At 43.9% G+C, this 17,300-nt stretch overlaps 1 protein-coding gene across 1 annotated transcript in view; it reads left to right on the top strand.

Moving 5' to 3' along the window:
* LOC119448390 (uncharacterized) overlaps window positions 1-17,300 on the top strand; it is a 55,430-nt gene that overhangs the window by 16,573 nt on the left and 21,557 nt on the right. The window contains exons 2-5 of the mRNA XM_049665157.1: window positions 818-881; window positions 4,281-4,366; window positions 9,203-9,295; window positions 9,748-9,807. Of these exons, the coding sequence (XP_049521114.1) occupies window positions 818-881; window positions 4,281-4,366; window positions 9,203-9,295; window positions 9,748-9,807 (303 nt within the window). The remainder of the gene's footprint in view (window positions 1-817; window positions 882-4,280; window positions 4,367-9,202; window positions 9,296-9,747; window positions 9,808-17,300) is intronic.

Below are 17,300 nucleotides of genomic sequence, written 5' to 3'. Positions count from 1 at the left end.
GCTTTTACTCGCGCATACGGCGCGCGGCGACGATTTTATCGCCCTTGGAATCTATACGGAACCTCACGGCGACGGCAGAAATCCCGTTGAAGTGTCCATATAATTGCTATCGCAATTTAAAAAAAAAAACGAACCAGAAAGCTCACCTTCGCGCATCTGCGGCAGCGGTGTCGGCATTACGTTAGCCTCTCTACAGTGCCTGAATAAAGCCTTCCGTATCACTTTGTGCTGGCATTCAATGAACACAAACTCGTATTTCGACTCTTTATGCACTCACACAAAGCCTCGCTGTACATAGATTTCAACTCGTTGGATCTGCTGTGTTTTTTTTTTCTTCTTTACTTTCTTTTGTTCTTTAGTTGGAGTCCTGCGGTTTTTATTGTAACCCGACGCATAGGGCAGCAACAAATGTTTATCAAAGTTTGTCAAATTATGCCCATCGTGCATTCTCACACATGCAACATCTAATGCTGAAAACGTAGCTTTTGAAGTCATGTTCACGAATCTTATAAGTTCGCCAATTTACCATTATTCGAGCTTTCCCTCTGCCTGGCTCCTAAAGCAACTCTTTCCAGGCTTATCGGCCGTTATTCTTGATAAATCTACTGGTTCAAGCATTATCCTCCGTCATTTACAAATTGGGCGGTATCCCAGCTGTACAATTATTAATTTTGCTTGTTCCATCCCAGAAACGCCCGCTGCTGTCTCTTAACTGTTTCTGATATGTTTGAGTTTGCGTCAGAAAAAGAATGCGAGTGGTCTAAAAATGTTAACGCACGCTGTACAGAACCTAATAATGCTCCACGCATCTTTACAGATCTTCTACACGATGCTTATTGCAACTGGAATATGTCACGTCAACTCGGCGCTTCACTCACCGGGTGAGTCAGCATGACTTCCCGCTCTTCACTTCCCACTCCGTTGTTAAGCCCCTTTCTTCAGTGTTGTTTTCTGAGTGCTCTTACTTTTCTCATAATGGGGCAGATAAGTAAACCAGTGCAGAGTTTACAATTCTTCAGAATGCAGAATTTTTCTACTTATAAATAATACATGATAACATCACCGAATGACAATAAGGTTCTTGTTTAAGCATGATATACCATATACGTCTCGTGTTTCCTTTGTTATTGGGAATTTCCTGTTATATTTGCTGCTGCCTTCTAAGAAATAGTAAACACATTAATTCTACTGAGTGTTTCAAAATACTCCTGCCGGTGTTGTAGCAGGTAACTGTTCGCTGCAGAGACTAAGATGACGCGCACTGGCCTGCTGTTTCCCTCCGACCTCTGCAGCATAAAGCGGATGAGCGTAGTGACCACTAAGAATTCGATAATTGGTTCTGAAGCAGAATGCTGGAAACCAACGAGGCACCTAGGCGTGACCTCCGATATTATGCGACGCCCGCGACGCGCCGAAGATCTCGGAGTGGACGTGCTGTGATTTGCGTTACATCCGCTAACCACCAGGCATCTGCGTAGCTCTTATTAGAGGATGTTGATAAGAAAATTAGACAACTAGCAGCCCTGATGCTTTGCGAAGGTTGTTTCCAATGGTACATACTACTCATTTCCAAGCAGTTTAGTCAAAGGGAAATTTCGTTTCTGTTGGCCTTTAAGCCACTGGGTGTTGTGTGTATCTCAGGCTGGAATACAGACAGTAGCCAGCACCAATCTTTCTCATAAAACTGAACTGCTAACAGGACTAAAAGTTGAGCAAGTTGGTTTATGTTCACGTGAAAAACAGCTCAAACTGAACACGGACGAGCGCTGACTCGCAACTGACGCTTTATTGAAATCACGTGAGCTTAACACATCTGTTATCAAAACCCCGATTAGAAAGAGAAAGAAAACAAACGGCATGCCTACGATGAACCGCTATCAACACATGTGCAGAACAATGACGTATCATCGGCTCAAAGCATGGAAACCTGGCACGGGACAAAAGAAACGTGCGATTGTAAAAGTACCTGCAGTGTTCTTGTCTGCGTTGCTCCGTATTTTGCCTTTTTTCACGCATGAACACATAAAATGTATCTCTCGCTCAACACTTCAACTTTTACATGTTCGAAATTAGTCTGCTTGACCAAAAATGACCTTCACTGCCACCCTACTTCCAAAGGCGGCGCGGGTCTTTTTTTCTATTCCTTGACTCTCGCGCAAGAATTGAAGCAATTAAACCGGGCTTTCCTTTGTGGAATCCGGAAATCAGTGAGAGGTAGATAACATAACAAGTAAAATGACTCCGAAAAAACGAATCAACCTTAATAAAGGTGATAGGCTTGACATATTGAGTTCGAAAGGCATCAATGTATTTAAATGAAATTTCAAACTTTATATGGCAATTGCCATTAAAGTTCAAAAATTCGGTACTTAAATACATCAATATATAAGATTGTATTACATATTTCGGTCTATATTTATTTAACTCATATATCAAGTCTCCACTTGTTTAACTATCGGTTCCCGCGATCGTGAGATACTACAGGTACACAGTTGACATGTAAAGGGCCAGCAATTACTTCTACAGCTAGGTCACTGGCCGTGTAGCGTCCGTTAACAAGTCTCACGTGTGTGCGGGTGTTCAGCAGCAATGCACGTTGCCGTGCAAAAAGCGGCGGCTGTGTATGGCTCCCTCAGTGCACGACTATACAAGCGCTCTTGAAGATTACCTCGCATGGACAGCTACCCACGTGCGATGTATTATGTGCGTGGTGCGCATCATGATGCAGTGGTCCAGGGACGCTGGTGAAGGCGCGCGTTGCAACTGAAGCGTGATGTAGGGCAGAGCTACCGTTGGTCGAGGGCCAGCAAAGCCAGCATCGAAATGCGATGCGCTGAAAAGACGACGTGCTGTGGACACGGGAGTAACATGTTTGGCGAGTTACAGTGCATAACCTATTTGCGAAAAGTTTTCATTTTTACAGCGAAGCCGTATATGCCTAGACGAAACACTCCTGGTCCGACCACAGAAACCCTCCGGCGGAGATAAACCTATCGAAAACTTATCGAAAACCCGCGTCTCGTTCCCTTGGTATATACCAAAATTGGCATGGAAGGGTGCGAATGTATGAATAGAATGAATGATAGGTCATAACATCAAAAACATCACTTGCTCGTCAGTGACGTCACGATTAACGATAATAAAATCGCGTGTGGCGCATACCCGCATTGGATATGCAGGCATGAGCCAGCGAATAACGGGTATGAGCCAGGGACAAGAAAGAAAGAAAGAAAGAAATAAATAAAGAAATTGCGTGCGGCTCATACCCGCATTGGATATGTGGGTATGAGCCGCCGAGAGCAGGAGCGGGAGAGATCTCGTCGGCGTCGTGCCAATGCCTCGGCAGAAGAGCGGGCCCGCGATGCGGAGCAGAAGCGGCAATGTCGGGCCGATCCGGCGGCTCGTGCGACCGAGCTAGGCAAAGGTGTTACCAATAATTGAGAAATAATTTAATGAACCATCGGGATTAATCCAGTGGTAAACACCGTGGCCGCACATTTCAGCTTCGCTGGTTTATCATCTGTACGGGGTGCATGGGTGGTGTAATTTTTTTTTCGCATTAGTAAGCTAAAATTCGAAGACAGAACAATCACGGAGCTTGCAATGTCTCTTGAACAAATCTTTGTCGCAAGAGGTCGCTTTCTCTCTGTGTAGTGGCAGTGCTACAGAAGGGCTGGAGAAAAGCCCACTTAACCGAGGCACGGTAGTTTTGTTTGTGATTCGATACTTCGAACGTGCCTGATGTGCCGGCTGCTGACACGGACGCAAATCTTTAGAACCCGTCCAATGTATGATCTACAGTTCAGTTTTTCGTGTCAACCTAATCCGTGATTGATTATGTGCCCTGATTTTAGTGTAGTTACGTGACGGGACTTTGTGTTGACTTTAGTCTAATTATGCGACTGGACTTTTTGCCGCTGTGTTTCTCAGTTGACTTTCAATTTTAGTATGGCTTTAGTGTACTTACGTGACTGAACTTTGTGTTACTGTGGTTTTAGTGCGTTTAAGTGAATAACTTTCTATATTTCTATGTGAAAGGAGTACCTGGCGCCAATTAAAGGTGACGGCATCTCCTAAGCACCATATAACAAAAAAAAAAAAAAAACAGATCTGTGGTCAAATTTATTAAATTTCTCCTACATAAAATTTGACCAGTCAACAACCACAATCAAGCAAGTCATGCTTTGTGGATATGGCATGCACATGTCTTCTCGTTCACGAAGTACGACTAAAGTGTAATCGAATCTATTTCCCTTATATTCCTTTTCTTTTTCGTGCAGTTGGGTTCACGCTGATCCTCCTACTCCTGTCTTTCTCCGGATTGTGCGTCATCTTCTCTGGCGTTCTTCTGCTAGGCTTATATTTGGTAAGTTCAGACTTCCGTAAGGGAGCCTGAATTTCATCGTCACTGAGATGAAGTTTGTTTGCTGGTACCAGTTTCACAAACACCACATAATTCCCGAGCAGGAGTATTGCCCTTTTTTTAGCTTTACCAATGGAAAATATGGTATGATGAAGAGGCGCAAGATGAAAGTTAATAGCGAAAAAAAAAAACGCCCAAGGAGTCTGCTACTTTCATTGCCGTTATCACGTTCAGTATCGTAACCTAATTACGCAGGACAAAGGCCTCTTTCAAAACTGTTCAATTAACCGTCTTGTGCCGATCGCGCTCAAGCTCATTAAACTACGAACTTCTAATCCCGTCATTATATTTCTTCTTTCCCGCAGCCGACGGTGCTTTCCATCATGTGTTACTAAGCCTGCATGACCTCTTTACCGAAATAAGTAGTGCTTGCAGTGACACTATTCAGCGGACGAAGAACTTCTTAAACAGTGCTGTCCTAAGGACTCAAGCCTGTCTCCACGTTACCGCCGTGATTTGAGCGAGCCCTCGTGAGAACGCTCCGCGTTAAGTTTAGATGCTCCTGTATCGAACCAGAAATCGAAATAGAAAGCAGCGCTTTCACTTTATGCTCTGACGTGTATTCGATGTAGGGAGAGAAAGAAGTATTACGTAGTCTCCACTGCGGTGCTTTGAATGCGAGCGCGTCTGCTCCAAGACCTTGAAGCTTCTAAAGAAAGCTGTGTACGAGAGGTCAAATAATATAGGGCATAGAAAAAAAAATATGGCCGAAACTCTATTACGCGGAACTATCGGGGTGCGAAGCATTATACATATATAGTGGCTCCTTACTTGCGCTTTAGCGAGTTAAACGTTCTTGCTTCTCACGTTAGTTTAGGGCAGCGCTGCATGCCCCCGGCTGTTCTGACGTGTGACGTAGAAGCAATACTCCCCTTCTTCGGTCGAGGAATGTTTGCAGCCTGAGAGCAGGAGTAGCTGTGGAGAGGGGAGAGCTGCACCCTGTGTCCAATCGTTGGGCCAATGAGCGCGCGCCTCCAGCGCGTGTAGGGGGCGTAGCTTAGTTGTGTATTAGTTATGGGTGATGTGGCCTTCGTGCCCAGAAGACCCAGGACCCTCAAATTATCGTATGGTCACGCTACTTGTCTTAATTGAACCCTTACTACACGGATGATGCAGATTGAATATTTTCAAACTCCTAAGTAGGCTTATCACTTCACACATCCTCACAGAACTAAAAAACTGACTGTAACATTATATTTTATTAATTAACTACTACATATATCCTCATGATATTTGGATATTATAGGCATTATTAGGTCTAGCTTAAGATTGTAGCATTATTTTTCCGGATTTGCAGGCGGAAAATTGATTTTTTACGGTGAACAGAAAAATTCAAAGTTACCTTGCGCTTCCTGTATAATGCTACGCATTAAGACACGTTAAATATATCCGCACAATACATACTGCACACTGCACAGTCCATGTAGGCCAATAAGTATATTATGAACTATACGAATACGGTGTACACTACGTACCTCCGTAAGCAAACCTATGCAGACCAAAGGCACGGCGGGGGAAAAAAGGCATAAGAGTCATATCTCCTGTGAAATCAGGCATACAGCATACAGCTCAGCACTCGTTTTCAAAAGAAAAACCACAAAACAAGCATCAAAACCAAATGATGGATGATAGGGCGCGTGTGAACAATGGGAACACCCTCCGACGTGTTCCGGTAAAGATTAGGTTTGCAGCTGCTTCGAAAGGGGTTGACGTCATTCAAAACCCTCGAGAAACCAGTGTCTCTGGTTTCACTCTTTGTAGAGCGACGTGTGTGAATTCAAGTGACGTCACATTGGGTAATCGTTGTGGGTGTCGTTTACAGCATTCCTTCTCCCGCGTGTGTTTCCCTGTAAAGATTACTGTTGCGTAAGCTACTCCGAGTGGAAAAGTACCCAACAGCATAGAAATCACGTAGTGACGTCACCACGGTCTAGCAACTCATTCAGTTCATTCCAGGCTACCATGGGTATACCACGGAAAGTAAAGACGCCAGAAGAACAGCGTGAATACAACTTCATTATGAAGTAATAACGGGTGTGGTTAAGTACATTTCACTTGTCTCTGATTTCACTCTTTGTAGAGCCACATGTGTGAATTCAAGTGACGTCACAAGGGTAATCGTTCTCGGGGTTGTTTATAGCTTCGCTGTCCAACCACCTTCACAGCGTGGATTGGAGCTACATTTTTTTTTTGTCCGTGACGGACGGACTGACGGCCGGCTTAAACAGCTCCGCTGTTAAAAATATAACAGTTTCGCCATAAGGGCGAAGCAATGAATGCGATATCGACATGTTAGAATATTACACGAAGTGTAAGACTCGTAGGTGTTGTCGCAGTATCGATTGAAGTAAACGTAAGCTAACCAAAAAAGAGCTGTTGTGCCAGGGGTCCTCGGTTTGAATTCTGCCATCGGACAATTTCACTTAAGTTAATAATTAAAGGCAACGTTTTTCTTAGCGACTTTACGACCACTTTTCCGAGTCGGGTATGTTTCAAACCTCTTTCCTGGCCCGATCCCGGACGTGGTGCACAGCCGCGCCAATAAAATTACATAATTTTCAGCTTTGAGCTTTGTTATTGTTTCGACCTTTTAATAATTAAGCCTGAAAAGACTTAAAATAAAAGGCATACGCTGTCGATGTTTTGTTTCATGACGTTTGTTTATGGACTGCCATTCTCAAAACTCCGAGGAATAACTTTTATAAGAATGTATGACCTGGTATGAGGAAATTGAGTGATAGAATGGCGTGCCAATATAACCCGCACATACCGCATGTCATATAGTATGGCATGGCATATAGCATCATTATCATCATCATCAGCCTATATTTATGTTTCATTTAAGTTAATAATTAAAGGCAACGTTTTTCTTAGCGACTTTACCACCACTTTTCCGTGTCGGGTATGTTTCAAACCTATCGCAATAAAAGTCATCTAGCAAGTAGTTACAAACGATAAAACAGCACCTCCGGACGAGGAAGTCCAACTTAACCTGCGGTTATGATCATTGTGTCACACCGACTAGCCAGGCAAAAACTATCGTGTTACGTGATTATAGAGCAACAAATAAAATTAGAAGGCCAGCTACCCAGATTTAAGGTTTCTTTCGTTTCATGCCCGAAGGAACAGAGGAGGGCTTAGGGAGCGGTACGACTAATCTCAGATTATCAGCTATGGTTATCAGACCGGCGGTGTTTTCAAAGCTGCCGTACCTTTGATGCTGTAGTGTAAGGTGATTTTTAAGCCTGACAAATATAATCTCAACTAGGAGAACCAAAAAGTTTCTTTCGCTGCTAACTTCTTAATCTGCGTCTTTCATTTGGTCATTCGAACAATTTTGACAACGTATTTCAAACTTATTTATGTAAGTATGGGGGTGCGCTCACCGTAGAGTATGTGTCGTAAGAACGAAAAGCATAAACTTTGAGGAGCATGCCGCATGTAAGTTACTTAGTCCACGTCATTTTCGAAATAACAAGCAGCAGTCGCCGGGATTAAAATTACGGCATGAGCTGAGCGATTATGTCAGATTATATGAGCTGCATATTTTACGAAAAGCGCATGCGCCTCAAAAAAAAAAAAAAAGAAAAGAACTGCGCAATAAGAGTATGGAGCACACAGATTAAACCATCTCATGAACGGTGTTTTCATAATATAGACATCAAAAGCTCTTTGGTGCGTCGCCATCTTCTCAGGTTGTTGCAGTTTACATTATGTCTTAGAGCCATATTTATTCCATTTTTTTTAACGTTGTGACAATTCTCCGCCTCCAGCATCGACCCACATTCCTTCTTTCCTCTTAGTAGCTAAGGTTACGTAGAAATTGTGCGACATGAAACAGTGCCTTCATAGTCGGCCCAGGTCGAACAGGTTTCCCGTTTCTTCGATGGAGTACATATATGCCCATCGTCGTTATAAAATAGACCACATGACATAGACATAGGTTGATACGATTGTATAACACGTAGTCGCAGATGACGTCACAATCCGTGTTTCTCTTGCTTACGCTTATTCATTACCTACGTAGGAGCCAACAAACCGCTCGCCTTAGACAAACGCGTTGGTCGACCTTGTAACGATTTGCGTGACTCCAAACGATACTGGCTAGCCAGCTACCTGCAAATTGCTTTGCATAACAGTGAGAGAGAGACAAAGGAAAGGCAGGGTGATTAACCAGGAAAAGTATGGTTTGCTACGCTGCAGGAAATTGCTACACTCCAGGGAAAGGGGATTTCAAAAGATAGGAAAGGAGAAAGACGAGTATACATGTATAAACGGGAATTGGCACACGTCACTATTGCTGTCTATCTCGTAGGCTCGTAGACCGCAGGAAGCGAACTAGCGATCTGGCTGCTTTTAGCGCAGACATCCGATGTGTCCACTGTCCTGGTATTTCTTGCTCTGGTGGCGGGCGGTTGTGCAATGTCTCAGCCATTTTGGGAAGTCCTATCGTGAGCATTCCACTGAGAAATTGAAGCCTCTTTGAACCTCTTTTTGAAAAGGTGGTGCTGAGCGAGCCACTGCTCTTGCTGTACTGGAGGCTTGCAAGTACTGTATGAAGAGCGCCCAGTAGTTGTAGTCCACTGCGAGCTGCCGGCGTCTGCACGCTATAGCAAGTCATTGCAACAGTGAAATCACTTGTTAATGATATTCGTGTGTTGCTGTCGCATAACAGTAATTCCCACAGCGGTTGAGATCTGCCTAACTTATTTTGCCTCTTTATCTCTGACATCCAAATAACGTTTCGGTTTCGGTTTTATGCAACCGTCTCTTATGCAGGACAACCGGCTGCTGTTGATACCGTGGCTGGCAGTCGTGTCCATGACGACTCTTCTCGACATCGTGCTCTCGCTCTACTTCATCGCTGATCTCGTAAGCTTCTACACTCTATGCTTCGCTCATTTCAGTTATCCCGCCTTACCCTCTATGTTCGCCAACAAAGGTTTGGCACGTTTTCTTAAAAGAAATGCCACACAAAAAAGAAATGGCACACGACGACGGGACAGGTGCCCACTTTCTATAGTCTTATGTCTTGCCTTCTTTTGTGCCATTTCTTCCAAGATGTTCCCGTACCAACCAACTAGACGAACAACTAGACGAACAAGTCCTACTTGTACGTTTTCTTGAAAGCTTTCCTTCTGGGCCCGTTGCTACCCACCAAGCAAGTTAGGTTCAGAGTTCAAACTTCGGAGGTGTATCTTCGTGCCACGCCACACACGAAAACTTATTCAGTCTTCTTGCTGAAATGTTTACTAGTAGCCGTGAAGTGCTTTCGGGCCGCAGATCTTGCGTAGCCCAGTTTTAACAATTTCCCTCTCTTTCAGAAAGTCGACGGTTTCGTCGTGGCCATGTATGTCGTCGACTACAGCTTATGTTCCGTGAACGTAAGTATTCACGACACTTTTGAACTAGACCCTAGCTTTCAAATGATTCCGCACTAAATTCGCATCACGGAAGTTCAGGTAAACTTGGTCGCAACTGAATATCTATTACAATTTATATAACAGTCCTGCGTATATCACTGTACTTGCTTAAACCTATACGTCCCGGCACTTAAGACTTATTTTTAGTTCGTAAGATATCTTGCGTTGTTTCAATGAGGATAGATTAATTTGCGTAGACACACACTTGCCGAGGCGTGCACGCGCACTGTGTTCGTTCTGCGCTAAGCCAACAGAACTGCTGATTGACTCAGCTGATGCAAGGTACTTGACACTGAATCTATACCTGTGCGTTTGAGTGCCCACAATGCGGTATACGTGGTCATCACAAATTCAATACTGTCTACAGATTTAGCGTAGTTTATTAGTTATGCGCATTATGTATTACTGGGCGACAGTTTGTCCCAAGTGCTTATTATGTCCTTCCTTTGAAAGCGCTAGTGTGCTTTTTGAAAGAAGCGGGACTCATTGAAAGACTATATAATGTGCGAATGATACAGCTGTATGATTATATAATGTGCCAATGATACAGCTGTATGATTGCTTGTTCCATTCCTTTTGCATTTTCGTCTCTACTTCAGCATTGCACTGTTTGTATATTGTGTGGAAAGTGCGGTAAAAAGTAATTAAATAAAAAATTTGCTTTATTTTACATTACCGAATTCCCAGTACACACTTAATATTTTGATAGATATATCAGCAGTGAAAATATGATACTATCACTAGCGCCACTCCTTGGAGGATACCCAAAAGACAATAACAAATTACTTTTATTCGTAATTAAAATATCGTTCGAAAAAGCTTGTCACTCTAGAAAAAATATTAGGAGACGTAAAGTCAACTGTTTTTATTCATATGCCTAAGGATAATATCACCGTTGAATGAAACTTCAGTCTTCAGGAACAGACACAAAAGCAGAAGAACGAGTACTTAAAAAAACTGATGACGTAATGAAGCATCGTGAAATGCTGACGGTTTAGAGAGAGGCCCTTCTTTCTTTAGATCAGGTAGCGGTTTATGAGTGCGTCATGTGTTAGGCAGATTTCCCGTACACGTGACTTATGCGTATGTTTCTATGGGCCCATATTTTCTTGTGCAATTTTGACTTCAACGCGCGTCACCAGCTATGGAACTTCACTTCGATATCATGGCGCTTCTCTGCGCACAGTGCAGCGTGCATACAATGCAGCGTCCACACAAAGTATTCACTCTCCCTCTTTCCCACTTTATATTCCCCTTTCCGTTACCCCCAAAGAAGGGTAGCAAACCCGACACTCGTCTGGTTGACCACCTCCCGGCCTTTCTTCCCCTTGCTTTCTCTCTTATTTTTTTTAAGCAATCGTGGGCACGATATTTTACATTGCTATATTTACATTGCCCTATGACTTCTCTCTCTCTCTCTCGAAATAACATGCAGCTCTAGGAACATATGACCGATATCGGTTTCAGGCTGGAACAAAAAAAAAAAAAAAAACATACCACCCCTGCTCAGGATTCGATTCCCAATCCACTGCCTGCCAGCAGGTCACGCCATCGAAGATGCACGACAGCTGCTTCAATCGCGCTACATAGAACACGACGTTGCCACAGCGTCGCCGGTGTCGTGTGCCCCCATTAGAGCGTCGAATTCCCAGCACGTATTCCTAGGTTAATAGTCTCGTGCGACGCACCGCTCGTGCGCGAGAGAAAGTGAACGCTACATTCGTTTGTCATCGACCGGCAGTGTAATTCTGGTCCCTTCCAGTGGCCAATATCTGCTTGTACCGAACGCAGGCAAACACGATTTAGTGAACTCGAAGTGAACTCGAATGGCAGCAGCTTACAGCTGCTGTCATTGCCGGTGAAGTTTTGCAGATTACATAAGACGGGTGTATTTTTTTTTCTTTTTTTCCCACAAAGGGCTAACATGCGTTCTGTCTAAGAAACATACAGGAGAAAATAACTCACTAAAGAATTAAATGACAAAGGAACTGTTGTGAAAAGGCCTTTATTATTGCTTGCGAAAGTAAACCATTTTGTTCTTGAGATAACACCTGTTATCTTTATAGGTAACCTTTCTGCTGCAAATTCAACCTTTTGCATATTTTAGAATGTTATGGGATTTCTGAGACCTCGTGAACTTCACTTAATGACGCAAAGGGCCGAACACTCGGTAAATGACTGCACGCTTATCGCTATAGCTCGAGCATTAGGTGGCCCCCTTTGTTCGATCACAGCAGCCCAGGTTTCTTCTCTCGGCTGCTCGCTGACCACAGTCGTATTTCTTGGTGCTGTAATTTTCGCTAGCTTTACAGTGACAGGTTTGAAAAATGCGGCTTTGATTTTTCGGATTTCTGCTTTAAGAGGTTGTGATAGTTAAATTTAGAAGATTCATTTATTATTACTCGTAGGTGCAATGTTACATAGCTGGTATGTGTATTCCAGAAATAAGCCATGTTTTAACTAGCGCTTAAAACGACGTAAGATGAGAACGGGAACGTGTTTTGTGTGCTTCTCGTTTTCGTCTTACGTCTTTTAACGCGATAGCGTTTAGGGCACCGTGTCGCATAAAACCCGCGGCGTCGGCAACCGGCGTGTGATCGCGGGTGGCGGAGAAATTCATCCAACTAAATCGACCGCGCAGGCCCTCCACGTGGTGCAAGGCTTTGGTGAACAAAAACTGAATTTCTCACAGTGAAATCCGTCAGAAAAATGGTAAAGTACGACTTTACCATTCGGCGTCGGATTCGCCGTTGCATTCTTTACCAATCGGTGTCGGATTGTAATTTGAATGTAGCAGAAAAAATCATTTTGCTACGAGGAAACTCAAACACAAACCCCTTTTCTAGCATTCCTACCAGACCTGCGCGCGTCGGGGCAATAGCAAACAATTAATAAAATAATTAAAAAAAGGTGCTAGGGCCTTCACATTTTAATATAAGACCACTTTTGGCTATGGAAAAACGTCTTTCCAGTAATGCATTTCAGTTAAAAAGTGAAGCCGACTTTAAGGGGATCGGTGTAAGCTTGGTCTTTGTAAGCTGGCTTTTTCACCTTCAGTGTTGCAGTGAATAAGCCTACTTGCCGTATGCGAACGATGCGATGCGAACGGGTCTCGATAACGTTATCACGTTCTACTCTTAAAGGCAAAGCTTAAGCGACCTCCAAGTTTTTCAGTGCTTGATAAACATGTATCAATTCTGAAATGTACTACTGTTTTGTCGGGAAGAGGTTTCAGCATTCTCTTTCGCAAAAAACATGACGTTCAGGCGTTTTCTCGCAGCATAGTATATCTTATACTCTTGGCCGAGGTTGAAAAAGTTTGAGGAGTAACTTACTGCTGTTATCTGAGATATTTACCATGACTCAAAAGATATACACCACAAGATATGCCCTATACGTGAATGAGGTATTATCTCCGATTTGTTAGGCCAACGAAACGTTTTGCTTTAATGAAGTTACGTTAAGGAGAGAAACGCTGGTGATATCCCTCTAGCACTATACCCGGAATAATGGAGGTTTTTCTTACCCTTTCTCAACTTTGATGATGCGATGTCGGCAAAGTGGCTTTCCCTAAATAGGAGCACACATTTGGTTTGGTTGTCCCCTGTCGCAACAAATGAGGATCTCAATAACGCTAGCAGAGAGCTCCGCCTAAGTTGACTCTCCGCGTAAGTTCCATCTCAAAGATAAAGAAAGAGCAATGTTTTCTTCCCAGGTGTTTGAGTACTTCTCCCTGATACCCTGCCCAGATCTCTCTGAATCCATTAACGCAAGTAATAATCGGCACGGCCACAACGTGAGAGAAGTAAATTTCAAAAAAAAAAAATCGCGTCACTTTCACAAGATCGAATACTTGCCTTCCCACCCCTTTCTTCTTCTTTCTCTGTCTCCTTTTATCGAATGGCTCCGCTAAAGCACATGGGGTACGACGGTATCTTAGTGAGCAATCTTCGTTTCTTTGCCGCGAGCCCCCACTCACAGAAAAGGGCGAGCCAGACCTTATCTTTTCTCTCTTGGTGCTTTTGCGAGAGCAATCGGAGTGCGCCGGCCTTAGTTATGGTCCGAAGAACTGTAAGTCTCCTGGAAAAGAACTGACAGCCAGATATAGACAGAGCTCTCAATAATCTATGGCCAGCAAAAGTTTCGCGTGATATCGGCATGTACTACACGTGCCGATAAGTACAAGTTATATCAGTGTTGCCCTCTCCCGATCCAGGCATGTATATAAAGCCTTGCTCAATAAACATGAGAGGATTCTTCCCGTTACGCTCGGACTGTCAGGATGGCCCAACGGCGCCGAACGATACAGTTTGGGCTATACCTACGGTGTCCCACCTAACGTTAGCCAAGCTGTTCAAAGAAATAACACGGTGCAAGATGCCATTTCAAGACCTATCTGACGATCGAACACCGTAGGTCTTATAATCGTATCTTGCACCGTGTTTCTGAAATATTTTTTTCTTTGAACAGCTTGGCTAGCGTTAGCTGGGACAAACGACAATTATAGTTATTAAACCTAGTAGTGCAAAAGGGGTTTAGTTGTTGATCGTGTTCAACGTGACTATGCCCTTGACGTCTGCTTAAACTCCCTATATTGAACAAGATATGGAATATCAAGCGTTGCACAAGCGTGTTTGCTCACAAAGGACTAGAAAATATGCAAAAATCAAGTGCAAGAGAGTTACAAAAATGTACGCAAGCATTCTGTAGCATTTGGCGATGTGTATTACGCAAATGGGACACGCTAGGCGGCAGAAAGAGGAAGACATAATGTGAATACCAAATATCCCATCAGTCTGTGCTTTTCTCTGGTGTTAACAGTGCAAGCCAAATGGCTACCAGGTATTCGTTACATTCTTGCTTGAAAGATATAGAACATCTGTTCATACACAAGATATCTAAATGAGTAATTGAAAACAAACAGAATCACACGCTTATCGGCGGCATTTAAACAGACGTGCAGTGGCTCGTTACTATAGGCAAGAGAGAGAGCAAGCAAGGGAGGAAAGGCAGGGAAGTTAACCAGAAGTGAGTTTCCGGTTTGCTACCCTACACTGAGGTGGGAAATAAAGGGGTTGGAGAGAGTGCAAAGAGAGACAGGGAACGAAAAAACACACAAAAAAAACACAGTCTTAGGTAACAGAAGAGGCGATCCGGTCACAGACGTTCACACAGGCCAGTGGACTTCAGGAAGCGCAGGAGCGCTTGCACCGCCTTCTGATGCGATGTTGAGTCACGTCGATGTTGCAGAATTCTTTCTTCCTATAAAGGCTGGTCGTCTAACAGGTTCAGCACGACGGAAAGCGATTGTCTCTGCACACTGTATTATGGGAACTGACAAAGAACATGATGAATCGTTTCCGCGTCCCCACAATTGCCACATGCTGCACTGTCGGCCACCCTATGCGGAACGCGTAGGCACTGGTGAACGCAACGCCCAACCATATAGCCTACACAGAAGGGTCGCATCTCTTCAGGGAAGTCTTGGTGGAACTCGAAGGCTTAAGGTTGGATCCAAGGTGTATAATCAGGCGTGCATAAAATGTCGTTTATTCCAGTCTGATGAAGTGCATTGGCGTGCAAGTAGGCGGGGCATCCTTGCAGCATCTGTCCTAGACAGCGGGATCGATAGGCGGTTGTCTTGTTCATGAGCTGAACGAGCAGCTTGATCGGCACGTTCATTGCCAGTGATTCCACAGTTACTTGGCAGCCACTGAAAGATTATTTCATGTCCTTTCTCAGTCAGGTTGTGTATGGCCTCTGTGATTTCGAAAAACAGCTGTTCCTGTGAACTGCGTCGTAAGGCTGACAGTAAACTCTGCAGTGCCGTCTTCGAGTCGCAGAAAACGGACCATTTGTGTGTTGGTTCGTCATTACTAAAATGTAGTGTGACTCGAAATGCTGTGAGTTCGGCTGCCGTCGACGTTAATTGTCAAGTGAGATGTTTTCATCTTGATAGTGGTGGCTTTTTCTGGAATCACGACAGCGGCGGTAGAGCTGTTATGCAAGACGGAGCCGTCGGTGTATATGTGAGTGTAATTCCGGTATTTTTCATATAATAGGAGTAAGGTAAGCTGTTTAAGAGCAGGCGATGACATATCTACTTTTTTCCGGACCCCAGGTACTGTCAGGTTGATCGTTGGCTGAATGAGATTGAGTATCGCCTATAGCCCCCCGTTAAACCATAAAATTATGCGTGTGTACACACTCCTGCAGTGGTGGGAACTTTTTTTATCATTACCGCATAATTGGGATTCTATCCGATTGCGCCAGTGATAGCGACACTAGCATTTCCTATCACGCTACCTTCGTTTCTTGCCCAAACGCGACCAATGACGACTTGAGCAGGGAAGCACTCGCAAGCCGGAAGAACCACTTAGGAGATTGCCTGTTGAGCACGAAGACCTTGAGGAATAAGCAAGCTAGCAAGTAAAAAAAAAATTGCCATCAAACAACGAACGTTGGTAACAACGTGGTACAGTCTTTTTCCGAAACACTGTGCTCACTAAACCAAGAAAAAAAAAGAAGGAAAAAAAAAACTGCACAGACACATGCTTGTCGCGCCACCCTGTTGTCAGCCGAGCAAAAGCAAATATTCTTTTGTAGCAGCTCGTTTGAGTTGTGATGTGGCTGTTACCAGAGCACTCGTGTAGTCTCAGACGAAGGTGTCGGATAAACGAGCGATTTGTTTACGGAGCTGTCATGCAAATCCTATCTTCATAGGCTTTTGTATTTAGGAAAAAAATGCAGTACAATTGAATTTAACAGAACAAGCTTCCCAGCGGTAGAGAAATGTATGAACAAAACCGCAACGATGTTTACGGACCAGTCGTTCCTCTATAGGCCTTAAACTGAAGCCGGTCGCTGGCGGTACGCCAAGTGCTCGGGTTCGACTTTTCCGGTGGCCTTACGATTTGCTTAGTTCCGCTATAGAGACATCGCTCGAAGTGCTCCATGAGTGGGTTACCCTTGGAAAGTGGCTTTTTACAAACTTTCTTTCTTTCTTTCTTTCTTTTTTCTTTCTTTCTTTCTTTCTTTCTTTCTTTCTTTCTTTCTTTCTTTCTTTCTTTCTTTCTTTCTTTCGTTCGTTCGTTCGTTCGTTCGTTCGTTCGTTCGTTCGTTCGTTCGTTCGTTCTTTCGTTATTTCTCAGCATAAACATTCTCTAACCTTTGACGCGCCCGAGCTGTCCATTAACAAGCACAGCGTATGCGTGTCATTTTCTCTATCTCATGACCACTAAGGAGGAGCCCCGCCACCAGGTCAGGGGTTTTCCATTTGGCTATGCCATAGTGGTGGTGCCCGGACTGCGGTGAGAAAAAAAAAATGGGATTTTACTGCTCCAGAAGCACAAAGCTTTGGTTGAAAGTTCAGCGCTCAAGTTTAAGAAAAAAAGGAAAGGTTGCACTGAAGGGTGAGTGAAAACGCCCTGCAGTTTCTTTGCACGCATTGTGGT

The sequence above is a fragment of the Dermacentor silvarum genome, chromosome 4 (assembly GCF_013339745.2).
Source record: "Dermacentor silvarum isolate Dsil-2018 chromosome 4, BIME_Dsil_1.4, whole genome shotgun sequence".
NCBI lineage: Eukaryota > Metazoa > Arthropoda > Arachnida > Ixodida > Ixodidae > Dermacentor > Dermacentor silvarum.
This window is presented reverse-complemented; position numbering and strand designations above follow the sequence as displayed.